Source organism: Leptonychotes weddellii, chromosome 13 (assembly GCF_054177405.1).
Source record: "Leptonychotes weddellii isolate Sample4059 chromosome 13, ASM5417740v2, whole genome shotgun sequence".
In the NCBI taxonomy this organism is placed as follows: Eukaryota; Metazoa; Chordata; class Mammalia; order Carnivora; family Phocidae; genus Leptonychotes; species Leptonychotes weddellii.
Genome location: NC_138381.1, coordinates 43,794,459 through 43,811,066, shown reverse-complemented (window position 1 = coordinate 43,811,066; position 16,608 = coordinate 43,794,459). Strand labels below are relative to the sequence as shown.

General features: G+C 48.6%; 1 protein-coding gene across 2 annotated transcripts in view; it reads left to right on the top strand.

Moving 5' to 3' along the window:
• CABLES1 (Cdk5 and Abl enzyme substrate 1) overlaps positions 1–16,608 on the top strand; it is a 110,415-nt gene that overhangs the window by 54,216 nt on the left and 39,591 nt on the right. Inside the window, exon 4 of one of the 2 annotated variants that reach the window (XM_081801509.1) lies at positions 16,315–16,392. The exons of the other annotated variant lie outside the window; for it this stretch is intronic. Within the exon in view, the coding sequence (XP_081657635.1) occupies positions 16,315–16,392 (78 nt within the window). The remainder of the gene's footprint in view (positions 1–16,314; positions 16,393–16,608) is intronic. 2 annotated transcript variants of the gene reach the window in all.

Genomic DNA, 16,608 nt, shown 5'->3' with positions numbered 1-16,608 from the left:
TCTCAGGGTCCCTGATGCTCTGTACCCTTTAGTGATGGCTCCTCCCCACTGACCTGTGACCTGCTGAGTGGTTTCCCATTAGCGGGAGAGTCAGAGACACCACCCCAGAGCAGAGGTCCTTCCACAAAGACCATTTTGTTTTAGTGCCTCCGGATTTACAGAAGCCCATATAGCCCCCACTGATAATCGCTAATCCATATCAAATGAAGATTGCTCAAAAGTCTTGAGTTAGACGCATGGACTGACTGAGGCCCAGCGTACCTGTCTGTAATCTGGTATAAAATAACGCTCTACGACCCGAAAGATAACACTAACGATTACAATTTTTAAAGACTTGTTTTCTTGAAGTTAATACCTATGTTTTAAACCGATTGAAATAAAGAACATAATTTTACAGCTTTTGAGTGGTTTCAGAATAGCAGAACTGAGCTCCCTCATTAACGAGGGTTTGTGTAGTCGGTGTATATTCCTATTTTAAATACAGAGTTTTTGGTTAAAATGTACCCAGCTGTCATCTGTTAAAGAGAATACTCTGAATTTCTCTCACTTAGTCTCACTCTCACAGTTATTGTGCCTTATTCCCTGAACCACCCTGTTTTATTTTTCTTTTGAGGCTCTTACTGAACTGAAACCTCACTCATGCCATTTTTACTATAATTACTCATCATTTATTTACATTTGTGTTCTTGTCATAATCTCCTTAACCATAAAATAAACATTGATAGCCTTTAATTCCCAAATCAAATCAAGACAAAGCCAAAGAAGTGGGCCAGATTAGTGGGCTTCCCCACCTCTGGTGGTGCTGATGCTGTGGAGGATGCAGAGGCAGCTGGGCACCTGGCCTGGTGCGGGAGTGAGAGGATGTAGCTACTAAGACATTTGGGCCGATGGGATTGCCAGCGTACAGGACAGAGCCGCGGCCTTCCCAGCACACCCTTGACCCAGGAACAGCGTAAACAGTCCAGAAAGCATGCAGTGGCTTGCAGTTTTGCTGGGGAATTTTCAGAGGGAGCCAGGAAGGATTATTAGCTTATCTGAAGATCTGAGAACTGGAATTTAGGGCAGGAAAGCTTGCTAAACGCTGCTCTGGGAACCACAGGCTGTGGGCTGTGCCACAGTCAGTTGTCTCTGCCCAGGTGAGAGGTGCTCTCCTTTCTTCCTCGGGTTATTGGCAAGGCTGGATTGTCCTTAGATAGATGAAAGAACTTGAGAGGACACCAGGAAGAAAATACGGTTTCTGAGTTGACAGAAGGAAATTGTGGTCAAGAGCCGATGAATGGGAGGATGTGACCCAGCCTTTTGAGAAAGGGAAGAATTACCCCCACCATAGCTGGGCAGCGGGCATGAAATTGTCCTCATAGAGGGGCACGTGGATGAGCTCTAGTCCAGCAGCGGTGGGGAGGAGGGATCCTGGTGGTGCTCTTGGAAGGGAGGGGCAGGTGCATGGGCAGGGGTCTCCGATTCTGCCATTTTGGGTATACTGAGGTACGTGCACGGCACCACACCAGAAGGTGCGTTCTTGCAGTGAGGATCGAGCTTGGGTTTGCCTGCCGGGGTTGGGAAGGAATGAGGCTTTATAGCGAAGGCTCATTAAAGGGCTTGAAGGTCTGGACTGAAAATGGAATGCCCTGAGTACCGGTATCCTGCCTCTTGTACCCGGGGAAGGAGACTGAGAAGGGGTCCGCAGAGTCCCCAGGCCCAGTCCCGCAGGGGTTCCCACTCACGGCTATGCCAGCTCCCAAGTGTCCGTGTGATCTCCGACTAGCACACACCAGACTCTCAAGACTGCAGGCCGGACCCGGCGCCCACTTGCTGCTCTGGACCTGAAGACCTCAGAGTGGAGGCTGCTCCGTCCCCAGGCCTGCTGAGTGTGTGTCACTGGCACCAACATGGAAGGGGGTTGGGGCTCCAGGCTCAGCAAGGACTAGTGCAGCTGACACCAGGAGAGGGGAGCATCTGTTCTGGGCCTCAGTGCCCAACCTGTGAATATGAAAAACGGTTTAAGACAGGAAGGAGAGAAATCATAAAAACTGAGAACCAAATGTGATAAAACACAATACTTGCATTAAACTCAAGTGGACGTAATGATCAGCAATGTCGGGGTAGTGGCTTAGAAACAAACATTGGGGGCCCGGCTAGCTTCGTGTTCTCCCACTTCTCTCTGTGACATTAGAGGAATCTCAACGACGTCTGAAGTAGAGGTGAGCACCTTAAATAAAAGGTGTGGTTCTGATGGAGGATGGAATCTTCTTGAAGGAAAACCTATCTTCACCTTCTTCAAAATCAGTGAATTCTGTGCAGCTGGCCTTGGGGACCTGCTGGAAGGCTCTGTGTGGGATAAAGTTCAGAGCACCAAGCTCAGCGTGTTTCGGGGTCATGTTGCAGACCCTTGAGCCAGGTGGGGCTGAAGGCTGTGGCCTGGACACAGGTTAGAGACCCAGTGATGGAAGCTTCGGCTCTACCGTTGGGACCAGATGGTATCATGAGTTCTTGACCAGCCCCGCGTGGTGCTTTATCTCCTCACAGGGGACGTGATGAGGGGAGCCGCCATGCTCCGGTTCCACTTCTGTTGTAACACAAACACAACACAGGTTGGTGATGGGGAAGTTGTGTTGGACTTGATGGTTGTGAAAGGCAGCAGTGCTTGGCTGGGTTTTAGGAAGACAGATCTCAGAATGTTCAGACTATGAAGTGGATTCTTGTGGCTGCAACCACATGGCCAAAAGGGATTATAAAATACATGGATCATGAAGTGATAATGGGTAACATTTATTGAGTGCTTACTGGGTACCACGCTCTAAGTACTTTATATGCTTTGTTTCATTAACTCAGTGGGTATTTGTTGGGTAAGTGAGTAGAGAGATCTTTTAAGTGGCTTTCAGTCTTCGGAACTATATATCTTGAGGAAGGGAAAGAATTTAGAAACAACCTTGAGAGGAAAGTATTGCTATTATTGTGTTGGGTAAAATGATGCCCCCCAGAGACGTCCATGTCGTATCCCTGGGACCTGTGAATATGTTAGGTCACGTGGCGTGGGGGAGTTGAGGTTGCAGATGGAGTTGAGGTCGCTGACCAGTTACCCTGGAAATAGAATTATCCTGGATTATCTGGGTTTGCCCAGGTAATCATTGGGGTTCTTAAAGGTGGAAGAGGGAGGCAGGAGAGTGTCAGAGTGATAGGGTGTGAGAAAGACTCAACTCGCCATTGCTGGCTTTGAAGATGGTGAAAGGGGACATGAGCCAACGACTGTGGCTTCCCCTAGAAGCTGGAAGAGGCAAGAAAACAGATTCTTTCTTTGAGCCTTCAGTGGGAACCGGCTCTAACCCCTCGATGATAGCCCCACGAGACCCATTTCAGAGTTCTGACCACCAGAGTTATAAGATAATAACTCTGTTGTTTTAAGCCACTGACTTTGTGGTAATTTGTTACCGCAGCCATAGGAAACGAAAACACTCACCATCCCAGTTAACAAAGGAGGAAGCTGGAGCACACAGCTGGAGAGTGGGGGGTGGGATCCAGATCCAGGCATCAGATTGCAAAGTTCGCTCTCGTAATCAAAGGGAGAGGTGGGAGGTAAAAGTCCAAATATTATCAGACAGCAGGTCATGGTGGATTTGGAGAAAACTACTGAATTCTGCTTTTTAAAATCCATTAGCTAAAGGCCAAAGACTAATAAAAGAATGGCTTAAGTAAACTTGTAAGAATAGTTTGAGGAGCCCTAAGGTCCAGAGTGAAGTAAAGATTGATGAAAGAAAAATTGGCACCCTCGTACATGGCTGGTGGGAATGTAAAATGGTGCAGCCAGTATGGAAAGCAGTTTGGCAGTTCCTCAAAAAGTTAAACATACAATTATCCTATAACCCAGCAATTCCACCACCAGGTATATACCTAAAAGAATCGAAAAGAGGAATTCGAACAGATAGCCAAAAGGTAGAAACAAACCAAGTGTCCCATCAGCAGATGAGTGGATAAACAAAATACAGTGTACCCGTACAAAGGAATATTATTCAGCCATAATTAAGGAGTGAAGTCCTGATAACATGCTACAGTATGTATGAACCCTGAAAACATCATGCTGAGTGAAAGAGGCCAGACACAAAAGGTTACGTAGTATACGATTCCATTCATACAAAATAACCAGGATAGGTAAATCTATAGAGACAGTGGTAGATAAGCAGTTGCCAGGGACTGGTTGAAGGGGGGACAGAGTTTCTGTTTGGGGTAATGGAAAAGTTCTGGGAGCAAGGTGATGATTGCACAGGGTTGTGCATGTACTTAAGGACAGCGAATCTACACCGAAAAATGGTTAAATGGTCGGTTTTCTGTTCTAGATGTATTTTGCCACAATCAAATAAAATGCCAGCAATAGCCATGGGGCTTTTAAAACCACATTCAGAAGCGGAGTGGGGAAGGGATGGTAAACTTCTTGGGGTCGGTGGTACAAGGACAGAGCAGATGCCAGCCGCCGGCCTTGTTTTCGCTTCTTCAGCATGCGCAACTGTGAGATGGCGACTCTAAACCAGGCAACGTGCTGGGCACCCGCAGCGTTCAGTAAATAGATACCACTTCTTGTGGAATAAGGCAACGGAGAGAGGCCTTACATTTTGAAGTGAGTGCTAGTCTTTGGGGCCTAGATCCCAGGGAATGGGAAGAACTTAGAAACAGCAAATGATCTTTCAAATGTCACTGAGAATAAAAGAAGTTTTAAGTCGAATGCCAGGCAGATGTTGCCTTAAAGACGTCAAAAAGAGACCAAGGTGGTAGCAGAGGGTGAGCTCTAACCATCATAGGCTAGCAAGCATGCCTCAGGCGGGTTGCTGGCAGAGCTCTGGAGAGGACTGTTAAACAGATGGTTCGCGTGCTTTCAGAAAGAGTGGAGGTTGCTAGCTGTCAACGTGACTTCACTGAGAAGGAGTCACGTTAGGTTAACGTCATCTCCGTACTGGTGGAATAACTAGGTTAGTAAATTAGCGGACTGCCATAGACCTGACATTTCTTGATCTCGGCAAAATGTTAAGGCTGTTCCTTATTATCACCCAGCCCAGCGGTCTCTGGGGGATTGTGAAGCTGGAGCACCTGCAGGCAGCGACCACAGTCTGCCTGAACGGGGCTCGAAGGAGCATCGCACGCCATATTCTCCTGAGCGTGTTGCCTCGTCTGCAGAGCCAAAGCCAGCAAGCCTCACTGTGGGCCGTGCGGGAGACCAAAGGCAGGGGGAGGAGGGGAATGTGTTACAGATGATGACCACGTGCCTCAGTTCCCCAGCAGCTGGAGATGCTAGGCCCAGCTCAGGGAGGTTAAACTCAGGCACAAATGTAATGGAGGTCGATGATCATTTACAGTTCGGGATAAAGGCTCTTCAGGAGTTCGTGTGAAACGTATCTTGGAATTTAGATGGACAGTGTTTTCCAGAGAGCCTAGCAGTGTGTTGTAACTCTAGAGTGAGCCAATGTAGCTTGTCCCAAGGAGGGAAATGCATCACTCTCACACCCAGCCAGGGTCAGTCCCGTCTGCCCTGTTGCGATCAGCGTGAGTGTCGTGTTTTAGAACACTGGATTTGTATCGGCATAGCCTCACTGCAGTGGCCCAGGATTTTCCAAGCCCCTTCACCGTGGAGGATGGAAGACACGTGGTGAATGGGAACAGCCAGAGTCCATTTCGTTGAACTGCCTGTATATAAAAAGCCATTTCTGGGGAAGGAGACATGTGCATCCAGACAGAAGGTGCGCGATAAAGTAGTTCCGTAACTACATGGAATGGGGAGCGGTACCTCTGCAGGGACTGGCGCCTGCCCTGTGCTGGGACCGTTTGAAGTGATGGCATATTTCTATAAACAAAGTGACAAAGATCCTGCTTCAAGGACTTACAGGCTCACTGAGGAGGCGGGGGCGAGGGGCAAGGCCTCACTGACGGGGAGACTTTTTTTTTTAAGTAGGCTCCACACCCAGCACGGAGCCCAGTGCAGGGTTTGAACTCATGATCCTGAGATGACCTGAGCTGAGATCAAGGGTTGGGTGCTTCACAGACTGAGCCACCCAGGCACCCCAGTGGGGAGACTTTAAGGCAGAGGTCTGAAGGAGGTGATTGAGGGAGCTAGCTCTGTGCTGTTCCAGCAGGGAAGGGCATTGGCGGGGGGGGGGGGTCAGCAGCCGCAGAGTCACTCAGGCTGGAACGTGGCTGAGGGGTATGCCTGAGGAACCGTAGGAGAGCTGGCATGGGAGGAGAAGAGAGAGGGAGACAGGAGGAGAGGTTCTGGAGGATGGATTGTGATGAGGTCTGTCTTTATCGTGAGCCCAAGGAGAGCCGTGGAGGGTGCCAAGCAGAGGACCAGTGTGGTCTGGCTTGCATTTGAACAGGAGCACTCCAGCTAGCCAAAAATCAAGGGCAAGCATTGCAGGACTTTTTTGGTAACCTTATCCTTAGAGAAAATTAGCAGATGTATCTATTGCTCATTGTCTTTTAAAAGTGAGTTTGTTTTGATGATGGGGTTTAAAAATGACTTGAAGTCTTCAAAAAACTATTACAAATGTATGAGCAAACCCTCTGTCACGAAGGAGAGATGACCAGTGATCCCGTGCTAGAGCATCTGGAACAAGGCCCCTGAATATCCTGTGAGGAGGGTGGTTGGCATGTGGGAGCTATGGGCCGCTTAGAGAAAAGCCAGTCACCGCTCACTCTAATCTGCATCTGTATCAAGAGCCCCACTGTCTGTTGGGGAAGAGAGGTTCAACAAAAGTGATGACAGATCTTGGTCCTCGGGGATAAGATACACCCTTGCAGATGACCAGCATTGCCAGGCCAGCGAGTGCCAGTGGAGAGCCGATTGCTGGCCCGGTGGAACGGGGCCATCAGAACGGAAGGTGGAGCTTCTGAGAATGAAGACTGGAGACACGCAGGTGACCTAGTGACCTTTCAGGGCATTTATGTCTAGTGACCATCATGGTCCTATTAGGAAAGGACCTTTTTTCTTGCTGCTTCCAGTTCCTGAGCCTCAAACATTTGTCTTTGAGAATGATAGGAGGCAAGAGCCCTCATTGTAAGTGGGTGACACCCTCAGGCACGCGGCTGGTGGGCATCATTTGGCACTGGTTTTCAGACATCTGCACGGTCCCCAGGTGATGGCTGCCAAGTACACTGGAAGCGCCCACCCCCTGGGTCCGCTTTGAGAATCGTTTCACTCTGAACAGGCAGAGAATTGTTCTTTGCAGTGACTGGGCTGTCTCATCCTTTGGGAGGAATTTTCAAAGAGGTTTAAAAGGGTTTGAGATGGGGTGGACACAAAGAAGTGAGCTCTAGAGTGTCGCCTCTTTATTTTTTTTTTTTTTTAAAGATTTTATTTATTTGAGAGAGAGAGCACGAGAGGGGGGAGGGTCAGAGGGAGAAGCAGACTCCCTGCCGAGCAGGGAGCCCGATGCGGGACTCGATCCAGGGACTCCAGGATCAGGACTTGAGCCGAAGGCAGTCGCTTAACCAACTGAGCCACCCAGGCGCCCGAGTGTTGCCTCTTTAAAGTGTGGACTCAGCAGGAAGGAAAAGATATGAAGGATTTTTGCTCCCTTTATCTGTTTCCCAAAGTCAAGTGGGAAAAGTATGGTAACTGAAGTCAAGTTGAAGCCTTTTCTTTTTATACTGAAAATTTTGGAGGGAAAGCATGGGATGGGTAATAACTAAATTAAGACCTTGCCTGTGATCTCATCAGTCCCAATCTGTCAGCCTAGTTTAGTTTGAAAAACGAGTTGGAGGAAATGGCACGTCTCAAAAAAAAATAATAATAAAACTTCTAGTTATTTTCTGGACCGACCTTCTCGAAAGAAGAAAAGTGTCATTCGCCTTTTCTCTCCTGAAATGAATGCATTTGATCTGATGGATGTCGAGCATCTTCTGTGAGGCGCTATGCAACATCTGCCCGTCCCAAGCATGCTTTTGCCATTGAGCTTTTGTTCGTGTTCGAAGGCTGGAGCCCGCCATCCCCCAGTAGTGCAGGCTGGCAGGGAAGCATCTTTATTTGTACCCACCTGTGTCTGTAAGCAGCTGTCAGCGAAACCTCAGGCCTGGGGGATGGTGAGTGGACAGACTGAAGAAGCCTTCCGCCATCCCCAGGCCTTGCTTGGACTCCCGACCCCAAATGGCCCTCAGGACTGCCCTCCGTGTGCCGACCTAGCGGCTTTCCTTCGCACCTTCCCCGGTGCTGTGAGCGGCGGGAGGAGCTGAACACGTAGACCGTCCGCCGGGGATGCAGGTACCTCGGGGCCAGCGCCATCAGGCTAGCTTTTACCATCCGTGCCTTTATGCTGGGACTCTGCACCGAGCTTTAGAGAGATGATTTTCAGTGCTTCACGTGTGCAGATGTATTTGAGGCGTGCAAGCACTTGTTGCTGCTTTTGAACCAGTTTGATTTACAGGAAATAAAATGAGTCACAGAAGTAGGGATTGGGAGTTAGAACCTTCTCTGGGTGGTTCTGCTTCCATTCTCTGCTTGGTGAGAGGGCCTGGGAGCCCGGGAGAGACCAGATCGTGGTCCCCACCAGTGGTACACAGCAGTCAGAGGAGAAAACCACTGTGCAGATGGCTTCGGGCTGGGGGCCAGGGCTCAGGACACCACGACCGGTCCTGTCCTGGAGGCGCACAAGAGCAGGTACCAGAGGGCTCCATGGCTCAAGGTTAGACTTCCTAACCTCACCCTCAGCTTGTTTTCCTCCTACTTCCCCTTTCCTGGCTGGTTTGTGTACCCCCACCCCCCAGATTCTTTTGCGGAGTCCCAACCCCGGTACTTCAGAATGGGATCTTCTTTGGCTATAGAGTCATTGCCGATGTAATTAGTTGAGATTGTACTGGGGCCAGGCGGGCCCCTAATCTAATCTGCCTGGCATCCTTGTTAAAAGGGGGAAATTTGGAGACAGACCTACATGCCGAGAGAATGCCATGTGGCCATGTGAAGGTTGGTGTTATGTTGCCGCCTGCCGAGGGGTTACCGGGAGCTGGGAGAGAGTCCCAGAGCAGACCCTTCCCTAGTGCCTTCGTCAGAGGGAGCATGTTTTTTTGATGCCAAGCCTTTTCTTTGCATTTTGGCCCGTGGATCGGACTCTGTCTCTGGCATCAACCACACATCATTATTCCCACCTATTGCTGCCATGTCCAGATTGGGCTTCTTTATTTTATTTATTAAGATTTTATTTACTTTAAAATTTTTTTTTAAGATTTTTATTTTATTTTATGTATTTTTTAAGATTTTTTTTTAAAGATTGTATTTACTTACTAGATAGACATCGAGAGAGGGAACACAAGGGGGACTGGGAGAGGGAGAAGCAGGCTCCCCGCTGAGCAGGGAGCCCAATGTGGGACTCCATCCCAGGACCCTGGGACCATGACCTGAGCCGAAGGCAGACGCTTAAGCGACTGAGCCACCCAGGCGCCCCAAGATTTTTTTTTTTTTTTAAGTAATCTTGACACCCAACATGGGGCTCGAACTCCTAATCCCAAGGTAAAGAGTCACGTTTTCCACTGAGCCAGCCAGGCATCCCCAGATTGAACATCATTAAAGTGACTCAAGAATTTAAGTGCAAAATCCTATTGGATTTTCACAGTGTTTTCCTAATCTTTGAAAGTTGTCTCTCTAGCATCCCCCTTTTTTAGTGACTTATTTGAATACTTTTTTTTTTTTTAAGTATTTGGTGTTTCTTTGTAGCATTTCTCCTTTTTTCCTTTCACATTTCATCAGTTTGTGCAGTCTTTATCGAACAAGTACTAGCAACAAATATAACTGGTATAAACAGGTTGGGGATGGACATAAGTGACTCTTAGTAAGTATACAGCTCAGTGTGGGTATTCTAGTGAACAGCCTCCAAGCCTGAGCTTTGAGCGTGCTGTGAGTGTTGGTCAAAGTGACTCACAGAGGGGTGTGGAGACCCTGGTGGATCAGGCACGTGAGGTCAGCAGAGTTTTCTTGCATACTCAGTTCCTCCAGTAGGCCTTCTGCTCTTTTTCCTCTCAGCCTTGACTCATGCAATCCCTATGCCAGCTTATCTTCTCCTTGCCCCTTATCCGTCAGGGCTTAGCTTAGGTGTCAATTCCACCAGGAAGCCCACCTTGCCTTCCTCAGGCCAGGTTAGCTGTCCCATGGATGGCAACCTCTTATTTCCCAGTCAGACCACTCCCTCCACCACACGCTTTGTGAGGATGGAGCTCTCATCTTTGTCATCCGTCATCACATCCCCAAGGTCTGGCACAGAGTAAGTGCTCAGAAAGTATTTGTGAAGGGAGAGGGAGGAGAGGCAGATCACACACAGTTGTTTCTCAGGGGTCCTCCACCACTCCTTACGCTGTGGGGTAAGGTAGGCCCCCGTAAGCCGGCGGTGACGGCTTGGCTATGGTAGCGGTGTTGGCAGTCCCGGGATGGCTGTGAACATGGGGGTGCTGTGAGCAGTCGTGATAAGTAGACGAACATAGCCACTGATGCTAATACCACCGTCTTGTGTTTGTGGGCTACTCAGATGCTTTCTCCCATCTAACTCAGGCCAGCTCTGTGTCGCGCACTTCCCTTCACTCTGACTGCCTGGGAGCCTGACACATCCCTGCGACGGTCATGTCTCCCTTCATCCTGGGCTCTGTGTTCCCTGTTCTCACCCATTGGAATTCCACTCCTCCGCTAGGACCCAGCCTGGATTCCAAACACCTGCCCCGGGCCTCAGCCCTACCTCTTGCTCAGGCTTCTAGTCCCTCTTCTGCACAGGCTCCTTCCTTCCTCCCACTCCCAGAATTGGGAGATTGTCTTCATCCCACTCCAGGATGCAAGGGACAGAGCTCTTTTTGAGGAGCAGGCTTGAGAATGTCCACAGGTGGTCTGCTCTTGCCCTCCTCCCAACTACGCACATGCAGGGGTGAGTGTTCCTAGGAGGAAGAGCATCCCCCACCCCCAGGGCTAATAAGAGTTTAAATAGAGGAAACAAGAACATCTTGATTTTGTTTTAATTTTCATTCATCTGCTATGTATTGCCAGCCCTTCAGAAAGCGGGGGGGGGGGGGGGTGTTAAGGCTCCCCGCCCCCCTCCACAGCTTGTAATAAAATACCGTGGGAGGAGGAAGCAGTTGTGGGGGGAGGGGGCTGGGAAGAGAAAGGCCCTGCAGGCTCTGGTCCTGAGATTTCATAATAATCGTTTGTTTTCTGGCGTCAATCTTAACAGCTTTAGTTTCTCCACGTCCCCGGCCACTGTGCACGAGTGCGTGGCCGACCTGCGCGGGAGGGGTGTGCTGCTGCACAGCCATGGGAACAAAGTGACCCAATGCCAGCTGGATTCACTGTCCAGGGCTTCCCTCCAAATCATCAGGGACTAGGGGGCTTAAAACAGTAAAAGCGTGCGCGCTCACTGCTCCGGAGGTCGAAAAGTCAGCAGGCAGGTTGTCAGCAGGGCCTTGTGCCTTCTGAAGGCTCTAGAGAAGGATCATCTGTCACCTAGCCCAGCTTCTGGAGGTGGCTGGCAGTCCCGGGCATCTCGGACTCTTGGCTGTGCTACTCCAGTCCCTGCGTCTGTTGTCGCACAGCCTTTCCTGTGTGTGTGTCTGGGGGTCTCCAGATGTCTGTCTTTATGAAATCCAGCCACTGGGTCTGAGGCCCATCCTAATTCCGTATGAATGCATCCCAACTTGATTACATCTGCAAAGACCATATTTCTGGCCACATTCACAGATGTCACGGACTTCAACATGGTTTTTTGGGGATCACGATTCAACCCCTGACACCAACATTTGCAGGTGTGTTTTTTCTTTCTTCCTGGTCATGTAGGGAATGAACTACAGAATTGGGGAATGCAATATACATGCATGCCCAATACCTAACGTAGACTCCTGGACACCCCTGGGCTGTGTTCATGCTCACCCACCATTGTTGTGAATGTGATTTTCTTTGAGATTGAACTTTCTCACAGCCAAAAAAGATGCCCCAGGGTTGTGGAAATAGAACAGAAAGCCAGTTTTCAGCATTGGAGGGAACACTTGAGGGTCCAGGATGGCATGAGATCTTGCCTGGCTCTGGACTAACTAAGGGGTTGAGAGCAGATTTAATGACTGGTCCGTGATGCTCTGTCAGCCATGGGGCCCTTGTGCATCTCCTGGCTATTTGGAACACTCCAGTATCTCCAAGGCACTGTGTGCCTTTGGAAGCTTTGTGGCCGGAAGCCCTAGTTGCCTCATACCAGAAACACTTTTCTAAGCAAGGAACTGAAGCTATGTGAAGAAGAAAGATGGTGCTCTTAATGCATCCTGGAGAGGTTTGGAAAATATTGTGTATCCAGAAGCAGCTCTGTGCATGTGGGCTGCAGCCCTGGGAGCTTTTTCCTTTGTTTTGTTGCTGTTGTTGTTTTTTCCTTCTCTGGCAGATGTTTGTATGGAAATGTGATCTTTAATTCCTTAAAGTCCTATCTCTCTGGAATTCCTCTTTTGAAGTTATAATCTTTTATGTAATGCTTTCTGATCACCTTGACTCCAAGTCAAGTGTTAAGTGTCACAGAGGGGAAAATCATGTGGGCTTTCTGCATGCAGTTTGGGCATACAAGAAATAACTACAGCGTTTGGAGGTGAACACATGGAGGTAGCCAGTTTCCGAAGTCCCCTGGAAATGGAATGTGGCTGTCTTCTGTCCTTCTTGAAAACTACCATCTGATTTAATTCTTTCACAAATACAGAAGCCCTTGAAGAAGGCAAACGAATATGATTTTCTTGGGCGTCACCATGATGGTGGATATTTCCCCATTACTTACAAAGAGGAAAGCTGCAAATTCACAGGAATCCTCCAGGTTTGGGACACAGCAGCTGGTCATGATGGGCTTCTCTTTAGGTTCACACTGCTCAGAGTTGCTCGTGGAGGAGATAGAAGGCAAGAGCTTGCCACTTGTTGATATTTGCCTGCTCTGGCTAAAGCCTGAAGCCCCTTCTGGATTTGGAGCTACTTCGGGAAACACATTGGATGTGTTCTTGGGAGCTCTGTTGGCTATTTCCAGCTCCCCAGGGCTTGAACAGCCACAGACTTGTGTCGAACTGCTGGCGGGTCTCTGCTCTGGATTCCTCCTCTGAACCCTGCATAACGTGGGAGTCAACAGGATGGTTCCACCCAGAAATGGAAGGGAAGTACCCAAAGATGCCGTGTTCTTATCTCCTCCCCGCTCTGGCTGCTTGAGAATGGCCAACCGGAAAAGGACTAGCCCTACTGGATTGGTGGGAAACATTCCATATTCATAGTTGTTAAACTTGACCCGTGCAGTAGAATAACGTTTTTCTGAATGAGACTCAGGCTGTCAGCCTCTTCTCGACCTAAATGGTGAGGACCACACAGATGAGCACTCGTTTAGAGAACAGTGCAGCCCATTTGCTAATAGGCACGTTGTGGTTGGAACTTTGGAAAGAATAATTTTCCATGCATTTATGTTCTCTCGTTTTCTTGTTCTGTTGGAAATGTCCAAACAAATTCAGTGTGTGGGAAGGAAGCACACGTTAGCACTAAGTAATGAAGAAAACGCACTAACACTAAGCCATTTGAGTTTGTTCGATACATTCCTTCTTCTGTGTTGCAGGAGACTTGGATGTTGAGCGCCTCGAGGAATGAGTAGTTCCAGGCTTTTCTCCTGGGTGGATGGCAGGGGTTGGTGGGGCTTATTTGGAGAACCTCTGTCCTTCCATCTGGGAAGGCGCTCAGGCTGAGCAGAGCAGGAGAATGAGGCACCAGCAGCTCTGATGTCAGGGTGGTTGTGATGGGTCACCCTCTGGCCCCACCCATTCCCAGCCTGGTCACCTGCAGGCCAGGCTGGAAAGCCGCTCTAGGGGATGTGGATGAAGGCTGACTGCTTGGTGTCCAGGAAGTCCGTGGATACCCAGGCAAACCCACAGGGGCAGACTCTTCTAGTAAGTCTTAGAGAAGGGCAAAGCATCAGGGCACATGGTGCTTAAGAGTATGGCTTCAGATCCCCGACTGGTCTCACCTGCTAGTGTGTCCCCTTTGGCATGTCACTTAACTTGCTTTCATCAGTTGAAGCATTTAGAATTGGGCATCTGATGGATCCTTAGCATTGACTATGATTATGTCTGCGTAAGTAAACGTACACAGGCATTACAGTGTCTAAATCTGCTGCTGGTCGCCCTGAGAGCCGAAGGAGGCTGGCTGGTGTTTAACAAGGTGGTGTGCTTATGATTTATTTAGCTCTTGTCCGTTGAGGCCTTAGTGGCCCACTCTGGATGTGGCACTCTTGTCCTTGCAGCAGTGACAGGGTTTGGGTCTGTGGTATCTGATGAGAAGCCTCTCCCTCGAGAGGGGAGAGACAGCTCTGTGTGTCATCGCTCAGCTGCTGTTGGAGCACACCTTTGACGTCTTAGCAGGCCTGTGTATTTTAGCACAGAGGTCTGAAGGGGTTCGGAATCCAGGAGCCATGCTGGTAAAACTTCCCTCAACTCAAGAAGGCGGTTCCCAGTAAAACTAGTTAATATTTATTTATTTTTTTTTTAAAGGTTTTTTTTATTTATTTATTTGAGAGAGAAAGAATGAGAGAGAGCGAGCACATGAGAGGGGGGAGGGTCAGAGGGAGAAGCAGACTCCCCGCCGAGCAGAGAGCCCAATGCGGGACTCGATCCCGGGACTCCAGGATCATGACCTGAGCTGAAGGCAGTCGCTTAACCCAACTGAGCCACCCAGGCGCCCAAACTAGTTAATATTTATTGAGTGTCATTATTTGCCAGGCATTGCTCTGAGGGCTTTCCCAGTATAGACTTTTTTACTCTTCACAGCATTCCTATAGGCTAGTTAGTAATTTTATCCTGTCCTTTTGGTTGAGGAAACTGAGGCTCAGAAGAGTTAGTAAGAGGTGCAAGGTCATACAGAGATAACACAGCTGATATTTGAGGCTGGGACCTGTTAACCACTCTTGACATGAATCACTGTGGGATGAACAGTTAGCCCTGGTCCTGCCTTCCCAGTGACGGGGACTCAGGGCCTGCTCTGAAGCACAGCATTGCCCACACTGTTTATGGAGGGGTTGCCATGTGCCCCACCCTTGGACTCACCCTCTGGAAGAGGAGGGAGGCAATGGTGAGCAGCCCTTTGTGATTGGTGTCCTCCTGGCAGTGGAAATAAAGAGCCAGAGAGAAAGGATCCAAAAAGGGAATGAGTAACTTGGTGAAGGGGGAGGAAATGCTTCCTGGGGCCATGACTTCTGAGCTAGGTTTGGAGGAATAAATAGGAATTCACTAAGCATACTAAGTTGGGCACGGCAGGCAGCAGGGTCTTGTAAAGGTGGGGGACAGCAAGTCCTTTAGCATGGATGGATGAATGATAGAGTGGCTGGGGTGGGGGGGGGGGGGGTTGTCCTGTTTGTTGAGACCGGAGAAGCAGAAAGAGCCAGAAGACAGAGGGCCTGCTTTGCCATGCCAAGGAACCCAACTTTATACTGGGCAGGTAGACAATTTAATATCATAGTTGTAAAAATAAGGTCACAATCTCCAAACCTTGATGCAGTTAGTAGTATTAGGTTTTTTTTCCCTCTGATTTTATCATCATGATTATTGAAGAAAAATCTGATGTGTATTGCTACTGTGTTAAAGAATGTTGGGTTTTTAATCTCCTCCACTTGTTTCTCATTTTTTTTTTATCAGCAGTTCTCTTTGGCAAAAGTTATTTTCATATGCCAGGATAAGTACTTTTGAGAGGTTTTTTTTTTTTTTTAATGTTTTCTTAAGTGGCCTTTGATTGCATAAGAGCATCATGCAGAACTGTTTCCAGTAGTATCTTTATAGCAGGAATGGAGGCTAAGACTGATTATGTAATTGTTCCCTTAATTTATTCTCAGAACCTAACATGCTGCCAGCATATAAAAAAAAACCCCAACGATCACAATGGCATCTGAGTGTCTCTTGCTCACGGTTTCTGGCACTATTGCTTTTGCATCGTTCACTGCAGAGGAGAAATGGATGGTTCCAGTGTGCAATGACTGTTGGCAGCACTAGGCGCCCCAGACTCATGGCTCTGTCCATCCTGCTGTGCAACCCACAGCCGACAACTCTCGCTAGAGAGGATTTGTGTGTACTCCTTAGAGACCCTCGCCAGCGTCTGGCATGTTAACCTTTGGGTAAGGAGAGGCGGCGGACTTCTGCTGCACTGAGGTTGCATTTTGCAAGGAGCACAGAATACCATCTGTCAGAGGAGGCGCGGGAGTGTGCAAATATTGCTGTGAATTCCATGAATGCTTAATTGCTACAGTTGTTTCTTTTTTTTTAATTTAACAGTCTTTGCATTTAGTTTGTTTGTTTGTTGTTTGTTCTTTTTTTTTTATTTTTTAGAATAGTCCTTATCAGTGGCAGAAGATCCTTCTGTAGTATATTTTCAGTGCTGCCCTATCGTGACAGTGCCCAAGTTGGGTATGTATCTGCATGCTTGCTTTATAGTTCTCTGGGTGAAAAGTTGTGACACCATGTGCGTAATGTGGTTGGCCTTCCCATTTCAAAGAACTTGCCTTGCTTTGACACTGCAGATTCAGTACTTGTAAATTTGAAAGAAAGCTCCACTTTCTTTTCAGCCAGAAAGCTTCCTTGTTATTTTGTGTGTGTGTGTGTGTGTGTGTGTGTGTGTGTGTC